General features: G+C 37.6%; 1 protein-coding gene across 1 annotated transcript in view; it reads left to right on the top strand.

Moving 5' to 3' along the window:
• Positions 1 to 19002, top strand: part of LOC127026228 (potassium voltage-gated channel subfamily KQT member 1-like) — a 517151-nt gene that overhangs the window by 96847 nt on the left and 401302 nt on the right. The window contains exons 12-13 of the mRNA XM_050911412.1: positions 8521 to 8635; positions 10871 to 10885. Coding sequence (XP_050767369.1) covers positions 8521 to 8635; positions 10871 to 10885 — 130 coding nt within the window. The remainder of the gene's footprint in view (positions 1 to 8520; positions 8636 to 10870; positions 10886 to 19002) is intronic.

A 19002-nucleotide genomic window follows, 5' to 3' on the forward strand; every position in this document is an offset into this window, starting at 1 on the left:
AAATCTGTTTTCCAACTTCTTTGCCAGACCTTACCCCTTATTACCATCCACATCAACTGCGTACATTTGAGTTTGCAAGCCTGCTTTTTTTTTGTGTTTAGGAGAAATAGCTTTCATAAGAAAAAAGGCATTATTTTTTTCAGGAACAGAGCCCAAGAGAGAAGAAATGTTAAAACAAAGATGTCAACGTTCACTTCTATATCCAGATAGAAACCTGGGAAGGGCTAGCTACCTGAGATACACACATATAGAACCTGTATCTTAAGAGATGAGAGATTTCTATGGATGATTCAGGTTGAGAATGAGAAACCCCTCTAGGGTTCAGTTATAGGCTGCCTGTTTCACTGGCTTTCCTTGTCTTTGGGATTTTCTAGTCTGTTTGGCTCGGTAAGATGGAGGACAAAAGTCCATAGAGGTAAATTTCGATGTAACAAGTAGAGGGCAATGTAACAATCTAAGGGCATGTTATGCACATGCATGGAAAAAGGTATCTGGCTGGCAGAGTTGTATGTCCTCCTGAAATGCTGTATCCTTTCTCCTGTGAAAAGCAAGAGGCCAGAGGGAAGCATCCAGGCAGTTGGACCACATACCTAGCCATGTAGTAAATATTCATATTGTTGTCCAACGTGCAGTATGACTAAATGATGATGGCATTACAGCTTAGTCTACAGCTTAGTCACAGCTAGCTGCACTTAGCACTGTTTAAAAAAAAAAAAATCACATCTGACTTTTATTGGAGCAAACTTTAGCTTGCTATTCTGACAAGGAACTGAAAACAGCTTCCTCTAGCTTTTTATTGTGGGTCATTCCCATGAGGTAAACTGAAAACCAATCCTGGGCATAATACAACCAGAAATGTAAAAGTTAAAATAGCTAGATTAGTAGCTCTTCTTTGTCACTTAGCTCCATGTTTTCATTAATGCTTTTAAATGTCTATTGATTGTGCTGTGGTAAAAATAATTAATTTGCTCAGATTAAGTTGGCCAAGGGAAATAATTTCTTAACTTAATGCTTTTGAAAGGGACTGAACTGAGCGCAATGAAAATCATAGCTTGCTATCTGAACAGATAGTGAGTGGCACCAACACTGCATGCTTCTCTATTATGCTCCATTAATCTCCAGTTCTCTTCTGACAGGTCATATTTGTGTATGAGGAGGTACTTACAACTTTGTGCAATTGGCCCCTGACTACTTTTCTGAATCTGTCAATAAACCTGCTTGTCAGTTAATGCCAAACATTACACAGATTCAGTGGTATGGGTGTTTGCTCACTCTACAAGTTATTTCATACAAAATATTGAGCTAAATATTCTAAGCCAATGTTTCATTTAAAGAAAATAAGTTAATTTTGTGCTGAATGTACTTTTTCTTAAGTAGATGTCGTGGTTCAACCCCAGCCGGCAACTAAGCACCACGCAGCCGCTCGCTCACTCCCCCCTGGCTGGGATGGGGGAGAGAATCAGAAGAGTAAAAGTGAGAAAACTCGTGGGTTGAGATTAAGATAGTTTAATAGGTAAAGCAAAACCCACGTGCACAAGCAAAGCAAAACAAGGAATTCATTCACCACTTCCCATGGGCAGGCAGGTGTTCAGCCATCTCCAGGAAAGCAGGGCTCCATCACGCGTAATGGTTACTTGGGAAGACAAACGCCATCACTCCAAATGTCCCCCCCTTCCTTCTTCCCCCAGCTTTATATGCTGAGCATGATGTCATATGGTATGGAATATCCCTTTGGTCAGTTGGGGTCAGCTGTGCCACCTGTGTCCCCTCCCAACTTCTTGTGCACCCCCAGCCTCCTCGCTGGTGGGGTGGTGTGAGAGGCAGAAAATGCCTTGACTCTGTGTAAGCACTGCTCAGCAAGAACTAAAACATCCCTGTATCATCAACACTGTTTTCAGCACAAATCCAAAAGGTAGCCCCATACTAGCTACTGTGAAGAAAGTTAACTTTATCCCAGCCAAAACCAGTAAGTAGACCTATATTTATGATGCTGTAGAAAACTTTTGGTGGGTTTTTTTTTTGTGAATATGTTGCATCCTTCTTGTTTGCTACGTCTTACAAGGATGTTCAGGCAGTCGGGTAGGTAACAGCATCTTCATATGCATTCAACAGTATGTTCTATTGTTTTCTCTCTGCATGTTTTCCAGTGCTGCATGCCTTTGTGATTTTGAATTATGTGTTGGTATTCATTTACATCTCCGTGCTGTCCCATTAGACATGTAATGAGTGGTTGTGGTTCCATGGGGTGTAAGTCAGTATGTAATTTGGCCTGCAGGCTTATCTAAACAAAAGAATGTACAACAAATAAAGTCAGCATTAGTGCATTTTGAGTGCTGATTGTTTCAAATCAGATACACAGGAAACCAGATGTTGAAGTTTATCTAAAACACTTGCAGCTGAACATGTAACAAAGTACAGCAGCAACAGTGCATGGCACTTTTTGCATATACTTAAGAATATGTTTGCAGCAAATACAAATTTATTCTTATTTCTCAATTCACTTTTTCAGATGCTCTTTTATTTCTGTTCTGCTAGAAAACTACTGTTTAATTCATTTTGGTCTGATTCTGCAGGTCTTTTGGGAGCAAAATCAAATTCAGGGAGAATGTACAAGAATTGCAGTATTAGCCATGTCTCTAATGACAATAAATTTAGATGCCTAAAATTAGGTACATAAAGTGGCTTGGCTTTTTTAACTGCACTGGGCACTTGTAGCTCTTAGAGTTGTGTATGGGACAATCTGAGTATTTGGCATTTGCAGATGGCTTACATTTGAGTACCTAGTAAGGATTTAAAATCCCAGCTTCAGTTGTTCAGATTTCTAACACTTTTACAGAAAACAAATAAAAATAGCTCTTTCTTATTTAGACTAGTACTGAGTACACTCCTGACACTTTAGTTGCACAATAGTAATGAAGAAAAGCTCTCATAATATAACTTTCATAAAGGCGTTATTCAGTCTATGCTAATGATATGTTTTGTTGTATTCTTCCAACATGACTGCTCAGATGAGCCTGAATACCGTTTGGCTGCTGAGATGAATAATAATAGCAAGTTGAAGAGGTTTTTAAAGGCAGGCTGGTGGTCAGGTGTCAAACACTTACAGGTGCCTTGGCTTTCATAAGCCATTAAGTTTCCTTTTTTGCTGGGGAAAGTAAGGATTTGAAAATGTCTCGGTCTAGGCCCCAAAACAGTTTGCCTCTCTATACAGCTTTAAAAATACTGCATTTTGAGCAGTGAGGTGATATGAGTTCCTGCCACAAGAAAGAAGACAAGAAATAATGCTGTGATCTCACAGGTAGTTCCTCCCTGTGGATAAAGGAAGTGTAGTCATCCCATGGATTTTCTGTCAAGGTACAGCCTTACATATAAAATTAAACAAATCATATATTTACTTCATAGACATTTGTTACATTGAGTAGTGGAGCCTGGTGTTATGAGAGAGTATGTTTTAACAATTTCTGATCTGAAAGTGATTACAAGACAGTGACACTGAAGGAAGAGATTGGAATTTACTTTTAGTCTCTTAAGCTTGTTTTTTATAATGTTCTGTTTTAAAAACAACCAACCAAAGAAGCAAAACCCCGAGAAAAACAGAAAAGCCCCCACCCTTACTTTCATCTAGTAGAGGAGACCTTATCCTCATCAGCGTTCTCTATATGTTAATCTTTTTACTGCTTTGAACACCAGTTTAGCTTACCTTTTCTGTCCAATCTGGCCCTTCTCCAGCCCAGTGTTTTTACATGCAGCTCTACAGCTTTCCTGGTCATCTTTATCCATCTGCTCTATGAGCTCTCCCCTGTCACCAGGCGCTTGGCATTGTCTTCACAAAATCTATTACTTAACAATTTGAGGAATAAATATTCATGCGACAGGAACTGTTTTATGTTAAACTGCCTCAAATTTACTGTCTATTTCTATCCGGGTGCCTGTGTGTTCCCAGTTTAATTTGCCAAATATCTCCTTTCATTCAAGTTCTTTGGTGTTTGTGTTCCTAGGAGTAGCAACTGCAGGTACCCTTCTCTGTAACATAAGCAGCCACTGCAATTCTCTGCAGACTTTTGTAAAGTAGACTGTGTGGGAATGATATGAATTATCTTTAAATTTGTGTTTGCGGTTTTTTTGGTGAATATGAAAAAAACTCCTAATAAAAACAGTAAGATGGAATTATTTGCAATAGAAGAGACCTGCTTTTTCTTTTTTTCAACTTCTTTATCTGATAAGAGAATAGTGCAAAATCTTCCTGGTTATTTTGTCCTGGCATTGGTATGCATTGCCTATTTGAAGATGACCATTGTAATGGGAACCATGTGCAATCACATTTTCTACTGCAGTTGTAAATTGGGAGTTCACTTTTTCCCCATAGTGCAAAGACACAAGTTAGTGTAATATAGATAGGGAATCTAAGGTTAGATAAAGCTAAGCAGCATTGCAAAAATATCTCTGGGTTACATTTCAATATGTTTATTTTATGTTCTCAGCATTTTAGAAACTGGCACTGAGGGCAAAAATAGAGGTATATGAAACTTAGCTTTCCTTTTGCTGTTTCGTTTAATGAGTTAGTCTGTTTCATGGATTCCTAGGTCTAGGTATTCACTGGTATTTATTGCACTGTGGTAGATACTATTCTCTATTTTCAACTTGCTGCTTCCAACTGTTCATGCTCAGAAAATATTATATATTTTATAACCAAATAGGTACAGCTTCTTCATATTCTGAGTAGTAGCACATGGAAAGGAAGGATGGCTTCTCTTCTCTTTCCCCTTCATATTTCTTTGCCTCTCCTCCTTGCTATTCTGCAACAACAAAAATTAGGCATTCATTCCCATAAAGTCAGTTTGGAAAAGGAAAACTTATTAAAATAAATATAGAGAGGGAAGATATAGTTGTTTTGGCTTGAGCTGCAGCTGTTACAAACTTACCGTATGTAGTAGCTGGACCTTACAACTTTGAGTTTTATTTCTGGAAAGTATCACTGCCATGTGTTGAATGTATTTTAATGCTCCACATTTCCTCAAAATGAAAGCATTATCATGAATGATTATTATGAACTACTTCATTGCTCAGAAGCTTATGGCTTCTTGACATTAAAAAAAAATTTTTGTTCCTTTTTGTGTGATTTTTGGGAATTTTGATTTATGACTGAACTAAATGAGTTTTGGAAGTTCACTCAGGGAAAGTGACAGTTAACTTCAGAAACCGAGTTGGTTCCAGAAAGAGTGTTTCAAATAAGAAGATAACTGCTCACAACTCTGATAGTCACCTTAAGGACAGAAAATATTTGGAACAGAGGACATGTTACTTACATTTACCATTGACATTAATGTTTGCTTGTGTGGACCAGAAAACATTATTAATGGGTTAATATTTTAAAGCAGAAACACACAGAATTAATGCGTGATAAAAGCATAAAGGGATTTAGTATTAAATAGCTTTTATTATTAGGGTTACAAGGATAAAACAGGTATTCTCTTGTGATGATTTAATACTTCACAAAACATGAACCTGAACTGATTGAATTGAGTCAAGTGGCTCTGAGAGTAGCAGGGAATCTTATAATATCACCACCCAAATATTACGAGCCTCAGAACTGTGATTTCTGCTTTAACTTGATATTTAAGAGCAGCACTTATAGGGCAAGCTCTTCTTTCTCTTAATACTTGTGTAAGCTAGAGGCAGGTTTTTGAGATAAATCTAGTCTGTAACCAAACTGGCAAAAATTATCCTGTCCACAGATCTGACCACATGGGAAGCATGGGAGGAGAGAGGGGAAGTAGGGAGGCACTTTGAGACATGACTCAAATACTTAGTTTTATGGAGCTAAGTGCACAACTTCAACTAATAAAATGAACTATGGGGTATATGTTACAGAACTCCTGTTTGTATAAAGTACATAATCACATCATCGCCTTTTTCAAAATGTTTGTAGGAATGAAATGTACTACTTGTGGGATGAGACTGTCACAGATAATCATAGCAACGTCTTCACCAAACAGAAAATTTGCATGCTTTTACCCTACATAAAGAAGGAACAGAAGCTTGCCATGCTTATGTAGGTAACCAAGCACGGGTTGAGGCCATTAAGCCCAGGATTATATTCTACATGTCTCTGCAGAAGGTCCATGGTCAAGAGAAGCAGGGGTTCCAGGCACACCCTGCAATGAGCTGTTCTGCAGCGCTCAGCACAGCACCCACAAATGGGAATAATGAGAAAGTGAAGGTTTCAGAACTGGCATGCTACTGCTGTCCCTCTTTTCTCATAACTATCATGTTATGGATCAAAGAGCCATCGTATTAGTGAACACTTCTAAGAAAAGGAATTAGCAAGCCAAATGTAAACAATTAGGGTTTTGTGGTTTTTTTAAGAACCTATGGATGCAGTTTGTAAACAGCACTGTGATGAGACAGAGATAAGTTTGATAAGGCAATATGGACCAAACCTTTAAAATGACAGAAATAAAAAATAATCCCACTTCTTATCATGACCAATGCATTGCAGTAATTTTAATATCTATCCTGTGCTATAGAGGAGGCAAAACCCCATGAATTAACTAGGTCCTTCTCTTACCATTTCAGCAGGCCATTGTGTAGTAGGAATTGATAGCAACACAATGTTTTCCTTTTAATTTGATTATGCCTTACATGGGCACAGTGACTTAACTCTGCCTTTGGCCGACTCTCAAATTCTGCTACGTTTCTATGAGGAAAATCTTACTGAAGTTGAAGCCAAAACTCCCCCAGTTTAATTTTGCAGATGTGATCATGTGCAATGTTACTTCTTTAGAGATTGAAGGAACCTATTCCTAAATCTTTGTGTGCTTCCCAAAGCCATACTTCAAATATTGGATCTATGTATCTCAAGACTTTGTCCAGAAATAAGGCTACATACTTCTCTTACAGAAAAAGTCTTATCAGAAAAAGTGCAGAACTGGCAGGTCTCACAAAATAAAGCTCCTCTAGAGCAACCAAAGTGTTTCAGTAGTGCTGGTAGAGCACAGAAGTTCATGTTCCTAGTGCCAGGAAGATTTGGTTTTCCCCTGGAAACATAGTTTAATTGTGATTAAATGCAGCAGACGTAAATAAAATAGCTTTGTGATTTTATGTCCTTTAGCAGCGTTTAGTTATGTCATTTTATAATTATATCCATAGACTTCATTTTCACTCCTTCCCATTTATGCTATGGCTCTTCCAATAGTAGGCTCTGATGTTGTATGCTTTTTGGTATTTAGCTTGAATGTAGTCCAGCCAAAGTGGTGCTATAGAATTAACTTGAGATTTCAACAATTTAGTTTTCTAGGAGGCACGCTTTCTCATTTCTGTCACATGGGTTGTTTTTTTTCTTCTTACCCATCACAGCATATGCAAGTGACACTATTTAGTCTTCTATTTGTTTTGTTTGACACTTAATTTTAGTGGTTTCCCCCCTCCACAAACATGTATCTTTTTTTTCTCCCTTGAATTTATATGCATCATCCTATGCATTTTCCAAGTTAGACTCTGCCAGCTCATAAGCGTATGTGTGAAGCTTTCAAGAATGATCAGAATTAAAATAGATACAGAGCTTCCTTAGAAACTGTTAGGATCACTAGTAGTCATGAAAAAAATTTCTATTTCAGATCACAGCAATTTAAGCTAGAGGTACTTCATAGCTTTTGAACAAAATAAATATAGGAAAAGATACTGAAAAGACCTTAAAGCAGAAATTGCTTATGAATATTGATGCAGCTGAACTCAGAAAGGCAGGTACATGTATACTTCACATTTATGGTGGAAAAAGTCAGCCCTATATTTGATGGAAATGAGCATTGAGGCTAGAGCTTTTTAAAACTTCAGTTTTCATCAGTTATAGGGCTAGCTGCACTTCTCTGTTTTTTGCAGTCTGTGAGTGAACTCCTTCATTCATTGGCCGTCATATGTCTTCCCAATCTGTAATAAAATTTGTAGCTTTCTAATGCTTGGAACACAAGCTGAGCTACAGTACAGCTTTGTATCCCTCATGGTTACCCTACTGAGCTGACTGCATTCAAACACCTGAGGCTCTTCCACAGTCCATTGGAGAATTTCTGAACACTGGTGAATATAGTAACCAAATAGAATACTTGAAACAAAAGTGCTGCTTATATGATAATAGCAATAAAATTTTAAAGAAGGGTTTTAGAGAAATTAAAGTATACATATCAAATAGTATTAAATGAGGAAATGAAAGTCAGATTGTCTCTATCATCATGCCCACATTGAAATTGTGGGTATGGTGAATCTCTGCTTATAGGAATACAGTCTTCAAGAAGACAAGCGTTTCTTGTAAGAAGTTCCTGTGTATTTGAACTATGTATGTGCACATACATATTTTTGTATGGCATATGTTATAAGCATCAACTTCACCAATTCTGACAAAAAAGAAAGCCATGTCTCATATTAGAAACATTTCTTTAATCTACTGCATAGTATCTTAAGCAAGGGAAAGAGCTTGTATATGTTGTCTCCCTAATGTATTATGATTTCTTTGAATTATTTGTGCAGTGAAAAGACGTTTAGAAGGGAATACCCAAGAAATGTCACGGGCCAACAGCTTCACTGATGACATTGACCTTATATCAGAAGAGTCGCCACTGCCAGCTGTATCCAACGTGGCACAGTGAGTGGAACAACAATTTTTTAATTGATAATACAAGAGCTCATTAATGGTGAGGGACACTTGCCACTGAATAAAAGTATTATTCTTTGGCTGGCTGCACTTGAAGTGATTATAATTTTGATCTTATTTAACTATATGTGAACATTTCTACAAAATGCAAGTTTAGCTTTAAGTTTAATGGAAGTAGTCAGACACTTAGAATGAGAAGCATTGCTCTGCAACGGGTGACTTGCAGTTTCAGTGTCTTTGTTGTTTTACTTTTTAAGGCAGCTGACAGTTCCTGAGATTGAGTTTTACAGATAGGTTTATTCTTTGTAGAATTCTGAATCAGTTTGAGCTCTAAAGCACTCCTAATATGAATAATGTATGAATTGATTGGAAACATAAATGAAATAGACATTTATAGATAAAGCCTGAAAATAGAAAGGCTACATTATGTGTAATGTTTTGATAAAGTAGGCAGACTTGTAAGGAAATGATGTTCCAAAAATATGAAAGTAAAACTGTTAAGGAGATGCTGAAGGTATCTGGATTGACCAGGATAGAAAATCCCCATTATCAGTGAGTTCACTGCAATTGTTGAATGATCTCTCATGTTGCTTGCATTTGGTTTAGCAAATGTCTATTTCTTGAAATAAGCATAATAGTATCTTCATGCAGGACACCTCCATATTGTGTTTTGACAGGATGTTGAGTAACCTTCATGCTTTTGTCCTATAATGTACAATTCAATTCCAGTGTTGGGGATGGGGATTCTGGAGTGAATTTCAAATGTGAAGCAGAGCATTAAAGCATACAGCAAGGCCTGGATGGACCAGAGCATCCAGGTGTCATACTAAGGCTTTATCTTACATGCAGAAACTGATAAAAACAATGCTGATGAATAGAACTCTTGAGTTAGCAGTGATATATGGCCTAAAGGTATGGTACAGCTGGCATAAGCTCATGAAGGTCTAACTAGTTGTTTGGATGTTATGTTAATGTTGGTGGAAAACTCGCCTGAGTTCACGCTTGCAAGAGAAAATATGGAATCGTCATTGGAAAAATTCTGTGGTAAATATCTGAGATTGAAAAGAACAAAAATTGTTGCTTGCCTTCTGATAGAGAAAAATATAGGCAATGGTGTTTAGGATGAATTTGAAAGCAATGTGATTACAATCTATAGTGTGATTGCTTTTAAGATGTTTTCTTTCACATCATATGGTTACTTTCTTTCCAGGTAACTCACACAGATGATCTGTCTACTAAATCTATAGTAACTATACTATTCTTTTATACAAGATGTCCCAGTGCTTGTATTTTCCCAACATGCTATATTTTGGACCATCTTTCAAATAGAGAATTATATATTTTTCCATTCAAATTGGTCTTTTTTTTAAATCCGCATGGTGCAAGCACAGGATTTTGCATTTGGAAAGAAACGGTTCTAATCTTATTTCTACTATTTAGTGGATGAAAAATGGTGGTATTGTATGTTTTTCTGTATAGAGGACCTTGCAAACTGTGCGTGCATTTCTAGCTCATATTAGAGTTTAAATGCATTTCTCTCTTGTGTGGAAAGTAAGAAAAGGAATAGTAGAAAGCGAACCAAATACACAAATGAAAAAAATTTAAAATATGAAGAGTATTTGAAGTAATATGCTACACGGTTTAAAGTAATATACTATCAATTCATTAATTCCTCTTGATGTGGATGGCAGGTGCATATAAACAGAATGATCTTGCAATTAAATATTGCTAAATTAATGATTATTAAATTCTAAGACCCACTATATATAATGTACGTATAAATTTTAGCTTCTGAATATTTGTAATGAACTTCAAATGTACAGAAAACATAAGGTCAAAAGTTATAGATGTAATATAAAGTTATAAAGGTACTATGTAAAAACAAAGTCAAAACACCATTTCATGTAGTTTTATGCTTCTAAAGTCAAGCATGCCAGTTTTCACCTTTATAACTAATAATCTTATTTTGTATGTGTGTAATTCGACTTAGTAGGATGCATTAATTTAAGACTTGTCCTGATTCTTGAGTAGACATGTAGTATCTCATTATTCAAATTGTGAACTTCATTGGACAAGCACAGAACATGATGTATTTATGGATCTTGGTTTTAAACTGCCATTTCTAATGCAAACAATAAGATATTAACACTGTATTTGCCTGTTATGCATATGTCTTCTACATGAATATTAGATATAATTAGTGTGATTATTTGTCTTGCCTTTTAGCAGAAGTATAAGCAGGTAAGTCTTCATGTGTGCTATACTTGCTTTGGTGTGTGAGCTTTTCAAAGCAGCATGGCTTTTGCTTTGCACTTAGTAGTGTATTCCCTACACTGGTGTGCCTTGGAATTTGTGACAGGAATTTTTTTTTTTTTTTTTTTTCTGTTAAAGGTTCCACTTTTATTCTGCTTGTTTACCTGGCTAGAATAAACAGTTATTCTGTTTGTTCACATAGATGTTGTTTCATGCTCTGGAGTTACATACCAGTTAGACTCTGCCCCCCCCCCGCCCCCCCCGCGCCAGAGTAAACTACATAATGGAAAGTGGTTTTATCTCATTTAGGAATAACATGCATTTGATAACTAGTGTGACAAATCTTCATCCTAGAGTTACAATGCAGTCAATCAATTAGACAAAAATTCTTCCAAGAGTAGAATTCAGCCAGAGGTGTATATATATGCAATGAACCTTCTCAGTTTGGAAAGTAAGTGAAAACATGGCTTTCACGTAACAGTTAATGATAGTATGCTACGATGATGACAGTTTCACATGGAGCACTTCTTTGTGAAGTCAAGCCTGACTTTGTCAAGCTGCCAAAAGGCAAACTTTTCCTTGTCTTCAACAAGCGTTATGAGTTACAAAATCAATCTCACAGAACACCTTTATTTCAAAGCCAGTAACTGGTCATTTTTTAAACTTCGTAAGCTGCTATGTTGATTATTAAACATGAAATGTCAGGTCTACAGCTGTAGTGTTTTGAGGTTTTTTTTTCTGTAATGTGAACAGTAGATTCTTCTGAAATCCTCTCTGCTAGACAGATGATAGGAGACATGTTCTCTGATGACAGTAACCTTTACTTTTGGCCATACTCTCTTCAAAACTCCCTTCATTGTGTGGGAAGGCAGATACTGTCCCGGGAGAACAGAGTTCCTACCCTTGAGCCACGCTACCTTGGACCGATATCTGTTGCATCAGTCTGTACATGTGCATTAGTCTCACAGTAACCAAAGTGGTTGCTTGGCAAAACCTATCAGGCTGGTTGGAAACTGGTGATACTACCATTTAAGAATGCATCTTGAGTGGAAGCAAACCAGTTCGGTGGGTTGCAGCACTGCCCATGTTTCAGTGGTTAATACATTCAGAATTAGATTTCTGATGTTAGTGATCCACACAAGCTTAGAGAAGGTATGCTGTCCTGGTAGAAGGTGGAAGGTGTCAATAAAAACAAAACCAAATAGCAAGCTTGCAAATTGAGCTTAAGATACCTTTCTGTAGAAATATAGCTGGTTTGGATCCTTTAGATAGTTGGGATGATGTTTGTTTCCAGTGATCTGGGCAAAAATGTGGAAAAATGCAACCTCCTGAGCTAGGGAACAAAAGCATCATGTTCAGTATGTAATTCTGTGGTTGTCTGAAGTTCTTGCTGAATATCTCTGGCCTAGGCTCTCAGCAGTAAAAATCTCATGTGGTTGCTGACCTGACTGGAGCTATGTTGTTTTATACTGGCCGCTTCTGAGGTGTCCGAAGAATGATGTTGTTAGAGATTAATCAAATCTGACAGATGAAATAAATATGTTAATTTCAATCAGTTGATGAGTAGTTCTGTTTTTAACAATAAATGCTTAGACTACCTTATTGCCTCATGTATTTACCCACCCAATTTTTCAAATTCTCTGCTGAGCAGTCAGGAGATGACTCCATCAGTGCATAGGGAGACCATGAAATGATGTTTTGTCTGTGCTTTGAAACTTAGAAAAAAAACTAGCGATTATATTTGTCTCATTACAGCACATTTGCTTGGTCCTCAGGGTTAGTCTTCTATATATATTGGTAACTATCTAAATTAAGTTATACATTAGGGAAGGTCTAAATCTTGAGAATATTACTTCTAGAGCTGGAAAGTTCGTTTTTATCACTTTGCTCTTTCCTGCTAACCTTAGCACTTTCTTTATATCAGCTGGGTTTTTTTGTGGAAGATGTAAAATCAAACAATTTGTAGATGGATCCATCATCCAATTTGATTCAACATAACGCATAGTGCCACTTCTTTCCCCATGAAGTTACGTCTTGAAGCCCCTCTTTCTTCCTAATTTCCTACTGTATGCACACAGATGTTCTGACAGAAGGACAGAGGACCTGGTATATAATTAGGCCTGCTTATAAAAATAATACATGGCAAATTCCTGTATCTCTGTAACAGATTGTTTACGAATGAAAGAGGCATGAGATTACTCCAAATGGCACTGATTAAGCAAGTGACAGGCTGTGATTTCAGCTTTTTTTTTGGTAAGTCTTGTCTCCTATCCGTTGTTGGCAGGACTGTTTTATCTGTCTGATGCAGCCTGTCATGTATCACAAGGTCTTTGAGGAAAAGAGCTGATGCTATTGAGGTCTGTAAAATAAGCTGTAAGCTTGCTAATTCTTGAACTGTGTCCGTAAACAACAAAAATGCAAATAAAACTTCTCAAAGCGCGTATGAATTTGGTAAGGGACGAAAGGAGGAGAAATACACATCAGAATGAGAGCAGGGACAAACCTTAGCGGGTTTTTGATCCTTCTTCATATCCGAACATTTAAGGCCAGCCACTCCCAACAGCTGGTTCCAACCAGAAATTATAGTTGTGCTTTACCTGTGTTAAGTGACACAGCCTTTGAGGATGGGTATGTGGCTTGATTGACAAGCAAGGATGTGAAGGTTCTTGAATGCATCCAGAGGAGGGCAACAAAGCTGGTGAAAGGGCTGGAAGGTATGTCCTATGAGGAGAGGCTAAGGACTTTGGGCTTGTCTAGTTTGGAGAAAAGGAGCTGAGGGGCGACCTCATTGTTCTCTACAGCTTCCTGAGGAGGGGGAGTAGAGAGGGAGGTGCTGAGCTGTTCTCCCTGGGATCCAGTGATAGGACGTGTGGGAATGGTTCAAAGCTGTACCAGGGGAGGTTTAGATTGGACGTAAAGAAGCATTTCTTTACCAAGAGGGTGGTCAAACACTGGAACAGGCTTCCTAGAGAGGTGGTTGATGCCCCAAGCCTGTTAGTGTTTAAGAGGCATTTGGACAATGCCCTTAATAACATGCTTTAACTTGGTCAGCCCTGAAGTGGTTAGGCAGTTGGACTAGATGATCATTGTAGGTCCCTTCCAACTGAAATATTCTATTCAACTAAAGTCCTGTAGGCCTGCACTAACATACTGTTGCAGCATCAAAACCCACTCTCGAGGAAGAAGAAGAAGAAACAATAGCATTGTTCCTATGCTGAATTGTGCAAATAGTGTTTGTCTCTTTCTGGATTCTTCCTGGCTGCACTGGAGCTTTGCGAGAGTAAAGGAGACCACTGAACATAACTTTAAGCCTTATTTTTTTTATCTCCAGCTGGTCCTATTGTTACGCAGTTTGTGATGACAACAACCCTTGGCCATGAAAATATTTTCTGTCATACACACCAGAGTTAACCTTCCAGCAGGAAAGAGAGAATTTGGCCAATAGACTGTATTGAAAGATTACACCAACCTGGTCCCAGATAGCACAGTCTCAGGAAAAATATACACAGCACCAGCTTTAGAAGCAGACATCCTGTTTTTGTTTTTCAGAGTTCTGTGGTTTAAAGCTGTGGTGTTTAAAGCTCTTTACGCTGTAAGGAAAAGCAAAAGTTAGAAATTCTATATGTCAGCGTGGTTAAGCAACTGTGGTTGAGTATGCATTTTGTAGCTCACTAAGGTCACGTAAAGGTAAATGTCAGTTGGTCTCTTAGCAGAAAGCAGTGTAATGCCTGCAGTTCAGCAGTCATCACGTCAGCTCTCTTGGGAGGAAACCTTTAGAAGGTGAGATCCGCATACAATGACCATCGTCAGTGGTAATTGCCATCAGCTGAACAGCTGTAGTAATAACTCCTCAGCTGGAACAGGCTGCCAGCGAAGTGATAGCTACACCTGTTCCCCAAGGGAAAGTGGGGTCTTAATTACTTTTCATGGGTTGAGAGTGAGACCAACAGTTGCTCTTCTTTCTGAGGCCCTGTCCACAACAGAGTCAAATCATGTTAAGGAACTGTGGGTTTAATACAATTCTGGCTAAAACAATTCTATGCAAAAGATTAGAAAGCATTTACGTGCTTCTGCCACATTCCTATGTATTAATCTATGTGTAACGTGGCTGTGAAAATGGCTTACTATTTCAGTTTGAGGTCTTAAAATGGTATAATAGAAGCATAGAGATCTGAATGTGGAAGCAATCAGATATCCACCATTCTAACCTCCAATTTTTTTCTTTCAAGCTCGTAGTATGAAAAACAGCTCTTTGATTGTACGAGGGAGATCTTATCTGCAAAATGATTAGCAGAACAACCCAGCATTAGTATGTGGTTATTGCACAATCAAAGGAAGTGGGAATATCTGCTTTAAAAAAAAAAAAAAAAAGGAAATGGCTGGTTGCCATAAGCTATATAAGAACGCTGAGGAGGGGTGAAATGATAGATCTGAGGTAAGGCAATGGCTGCAAAACCTCAAGGCCTACAATGTAGCACTTCCTTCTAACAGGAGAAACTGAGAGTCCGAGGGTGAGGATGACTGAATGCCTTGCTCTGTGTCATCATTGGTGAATCCTGATGCAAAAGGAGTATCACAAATTAATCTTCAATGAGGAACAGAACCTTCTGTGAGGATGGAGGCTTAATGAGGCAAAGAAGTTATTCTTGTCTGTTGGTGTCTGTGCTGCCTGGAAGAAGAGAGCACTGAAGCTGCTCCCCACTTCACCAGAACTGGGGTCTACAGAAATTGAGGGGGGACACTTAGCACTGCTGTTCACTGGAGTGGAAAATCCCACCATTGTTAGTAATCCATGCAACTATAGTCAACGGAAGATGCTTCATGATTAGTCTTGGCATTTAGCTTTTCTCCTTAAAAGCCAAGTTTAGGAACAGTGTTGGGTTTTCTTTTTTTCTAGTGGAAGTAGTTTATCATAGGATTGGCAGATATGAAATATGACTAGTTTCCTCCATTGCCCACTAACACAGAAATTTTATACAAAGTGAATAGAACAAACTAAAACCTATGCTAGGTCTTCAAGCTTCCATTAGATGTGCTCAAATAAAATGGTGCTCTATGCCCCTTTTTAAGTCAGCACTTGAAAAAAGGGATGTTAAATCCATCTTTCAGCTTTATTTCAGCCTTCTAGTTCTTCCCTCTATCTGTAGATGGCAGTGAAGGTTTTATCAGGGACTTAATATTTTTGTGTCCTTCTTTGACTCTGCTTGAAAATCCAACAGTGTGCAACTCTTGACACAAAGCATGTTTTCAATCTTTTTGTGGTTTTGGTCTATCTGTGCAAACACCATTTATCTCTGTATTTTTATCATAACTCTTATAGCTTGTTGCTTTTAGTCTTATTAAAGAAACAGTTCACCTTGTCACCAGCAAATCTATCACATTGAATATCATTAGATGTAGTAATTAGACAGTAACCTTGTGTAGGATAATTGAATCTACTGAAAGCTCATTAATAACGCTTTTATTACTAAGATAGTATCCATAGGGTCCTTCATCATCAGCTAGATCTGTTGTACCACCAGTTGTCCTTTTGCACATGTTCATGGATTATTTTAAAATACTGTTGTTCTTAATTTTTGAAAGCATGATCAGGCACTTGATGTATCATGTAAATATTGCCCATATTGTCCCTGAGCTAATATAGGTATTGGAGAAAGTTGTGCAGCAATGCTGGCCATCAACCAGCTAGTGAAGGGAATGGTATTATAAAAGATAACGTCACCCAAGAGGAGTGGGTTGGCCAAATGACAGCAGCAAGGTTGGTCAGAGTACAGAATATTCCTGAATATGTTACAGTTTGCCTACCATCACTGCATTTACATTTCATCCATATTTTTGAAACAAGCATAAAATGAAGCGAGAGGGAGAGACAAAAAACTAGTAAGCGGGAAACCCATGGTAACATGAAGGGAGGGCATTCATATATATCTTGTTTCCAGCTTTCTCATTGTGCTGTTGGCTCTTGACACTTATTAATCCTCACTCTCAGGTACATCTAATATAGGTAGTACTGGTGCAACTAATTCTGTCCACTGCACTCAAAAGCATTATTAATTACTTCAAAGAGAAATTCAGATGAGGGTCTGTCATTTCCGAACTGAAAAAGGTAAAATAGTGAAAATTCAACAGACAGTAGTAATTGCTAATCTGGTTGTATGCTTTTTACCACTATAAGGCCTCGTGCTAAGTTACACTTTTTAGTACCTCCTATTTTTGTATTGTCACCTCTAATTTCAAACTCTTTAAAAAGGCTGCTTCAGGATTTATTTCAGCACCCAATGTATTTTATTACCATGTAATATGAAAGCAAGGCTGGCATTAGTATAAATTGGTGCCATTATGTAGTAACCTTTTCTAAGAATTTGACACTCCTTCTGAGGTTTTTTTAGGGTTTTTTGGTTTTTAGTCTGAAGAGTAACTTTTCAGAGAATTTTTGCTCTTATTTTTAAGTGAGGACATTTGGCCAGTGGAGGGCACTGCACTATAACGCAATGAGAGACAGAAACTCGTGTTTCAGTTTTCAAAATCCGATTTGTCATTTCAACAAACTTGCTTATAAACTTAATTTATAAGCATCTGAATTTCCCCGATGTTAAATTGGCAAGTTGCCACACTAAGGAAAAATGCTACATGTACTTGAACATCAATTTAATGAGAAACTCAACCAACCCCCAAAGGCTCAACTTGGTATTGTGGTTATACTTTCTTTTCTGGAAAACAGGCTATTGTAACAGCCCACTGAAGGTTGTCAAAATATAACTAAGTGCATATATCATGTAAGCCACTATGCAACAAATGGTTCAGATCTGATGGAAAAGTCTGAAATAAAAGGTTGTTTTGGAAACAGAAGCTTCTATAAAAACATGACATTTCATATAATTAATTTTTCTTAATGAGTTTTCTAATCATTTCACAGAATTGTAGAGTAGGGATAGAATTTTTCATGAAAGAGTGAGATGATTCTGGGATGTATGGGTGCAAATATCTGTCTTGTATAAGAAATAGTTTACAAAGAATGTCTCCTCAGATCAAAGTAAAAGACTCACATGTGTGGCTTTGTTTTACTCAGAAATTATTATTTATCTCAGTAGCAAGTTAGAGAATGGAAATAAGGCAACTCTTTCATTTGTTATTGAAAAGGGTGCAAAGAGCTAGACTGCATTCCTAGTCTTCAGTACTGGCATGTTTTGCCTATATGTGTGAGGATGAAACTGGTAAAGGGAGGAATCATTTTATAAAGGCTTTGTTTGGACTTCATAATTTGTTGAGGTTTTCAGTTAAAGATTCATATTACAATGCACATAATTGTTCCCATCGAGCTCCATGACACTTGACACTATTGATAACTGCATTTATATGCTTCTGTGATGAAAGTTTGAAAGACGTAATGTTAAAGTATGTTCTTTGCTGCTGAAGATGACAGTACAAGCCTTCTTATCAGATCACTTCAGTCTCTCATTGTTACACAAAATAAAGTGCCAAGCATGGTACTCATTTTTCTGAAGAAAGAAAAAAAAAAAAAAAAGGAAAAACACGATGATTGCAATGCACAGAGATGTGTGACTTTGTCCTTTACCATGGCATAGGTAGAAATAAATGAGCATATGTTTTCTTTTAACCTTGATCTCGTGGTTTTACAATAGTTTCAGCTTCAACGCTTTTTATGTGAGACTAAATTTGATGTATACGAATCATGTATATACCTATTCTAGTAAAAGGCACTTTGTTACATTCATTGTGTCCGTTTATATAAAGTATATTGAGAGAAAGGAAAAGCACAGTGATAGGACTTCATGGTATCTGCAATGAAAACACATAGGTCATTCCTGATTTGGTCTATCTCCATCCACAAGCCATGTCACAGCATGTCTTTGGTATCGGCAGCATTCAACAGAAAAAATACTTTAGAAATTGCATATACCAGTTGTCCTTCCTTTTTGCTTCTGCAGTTGCTTCCCTGGGCTGCTCCTGTGACAGAAAGTAAGGCAGCCCACCTATCAAATCAAAAGCCCACCCCTGCTGGTGGGGAGTGTATAAGCAATTAGTGGGGAAAAAGAGTGGAGAAAAGCTTGAAGGCATGAAGGCACTATTTGTTTTCCTAGGAA

The sequence above is a fragment of the Gymnogyps californianus genome, chromosome 1, assembly GCF_018139145.2.
Source record: "Gymnogyps californianus isolate 813 chromosome 1, ASM1813914v2, whole genome shotgun sequence".
In the NCBI taxonomy this organism is placed as follows: Eukaryota; Metazoa; Chordata; class Aves; order Accipitriformes; family Cathartidae; genus Gymnogyps; species Gymnogyps californianus.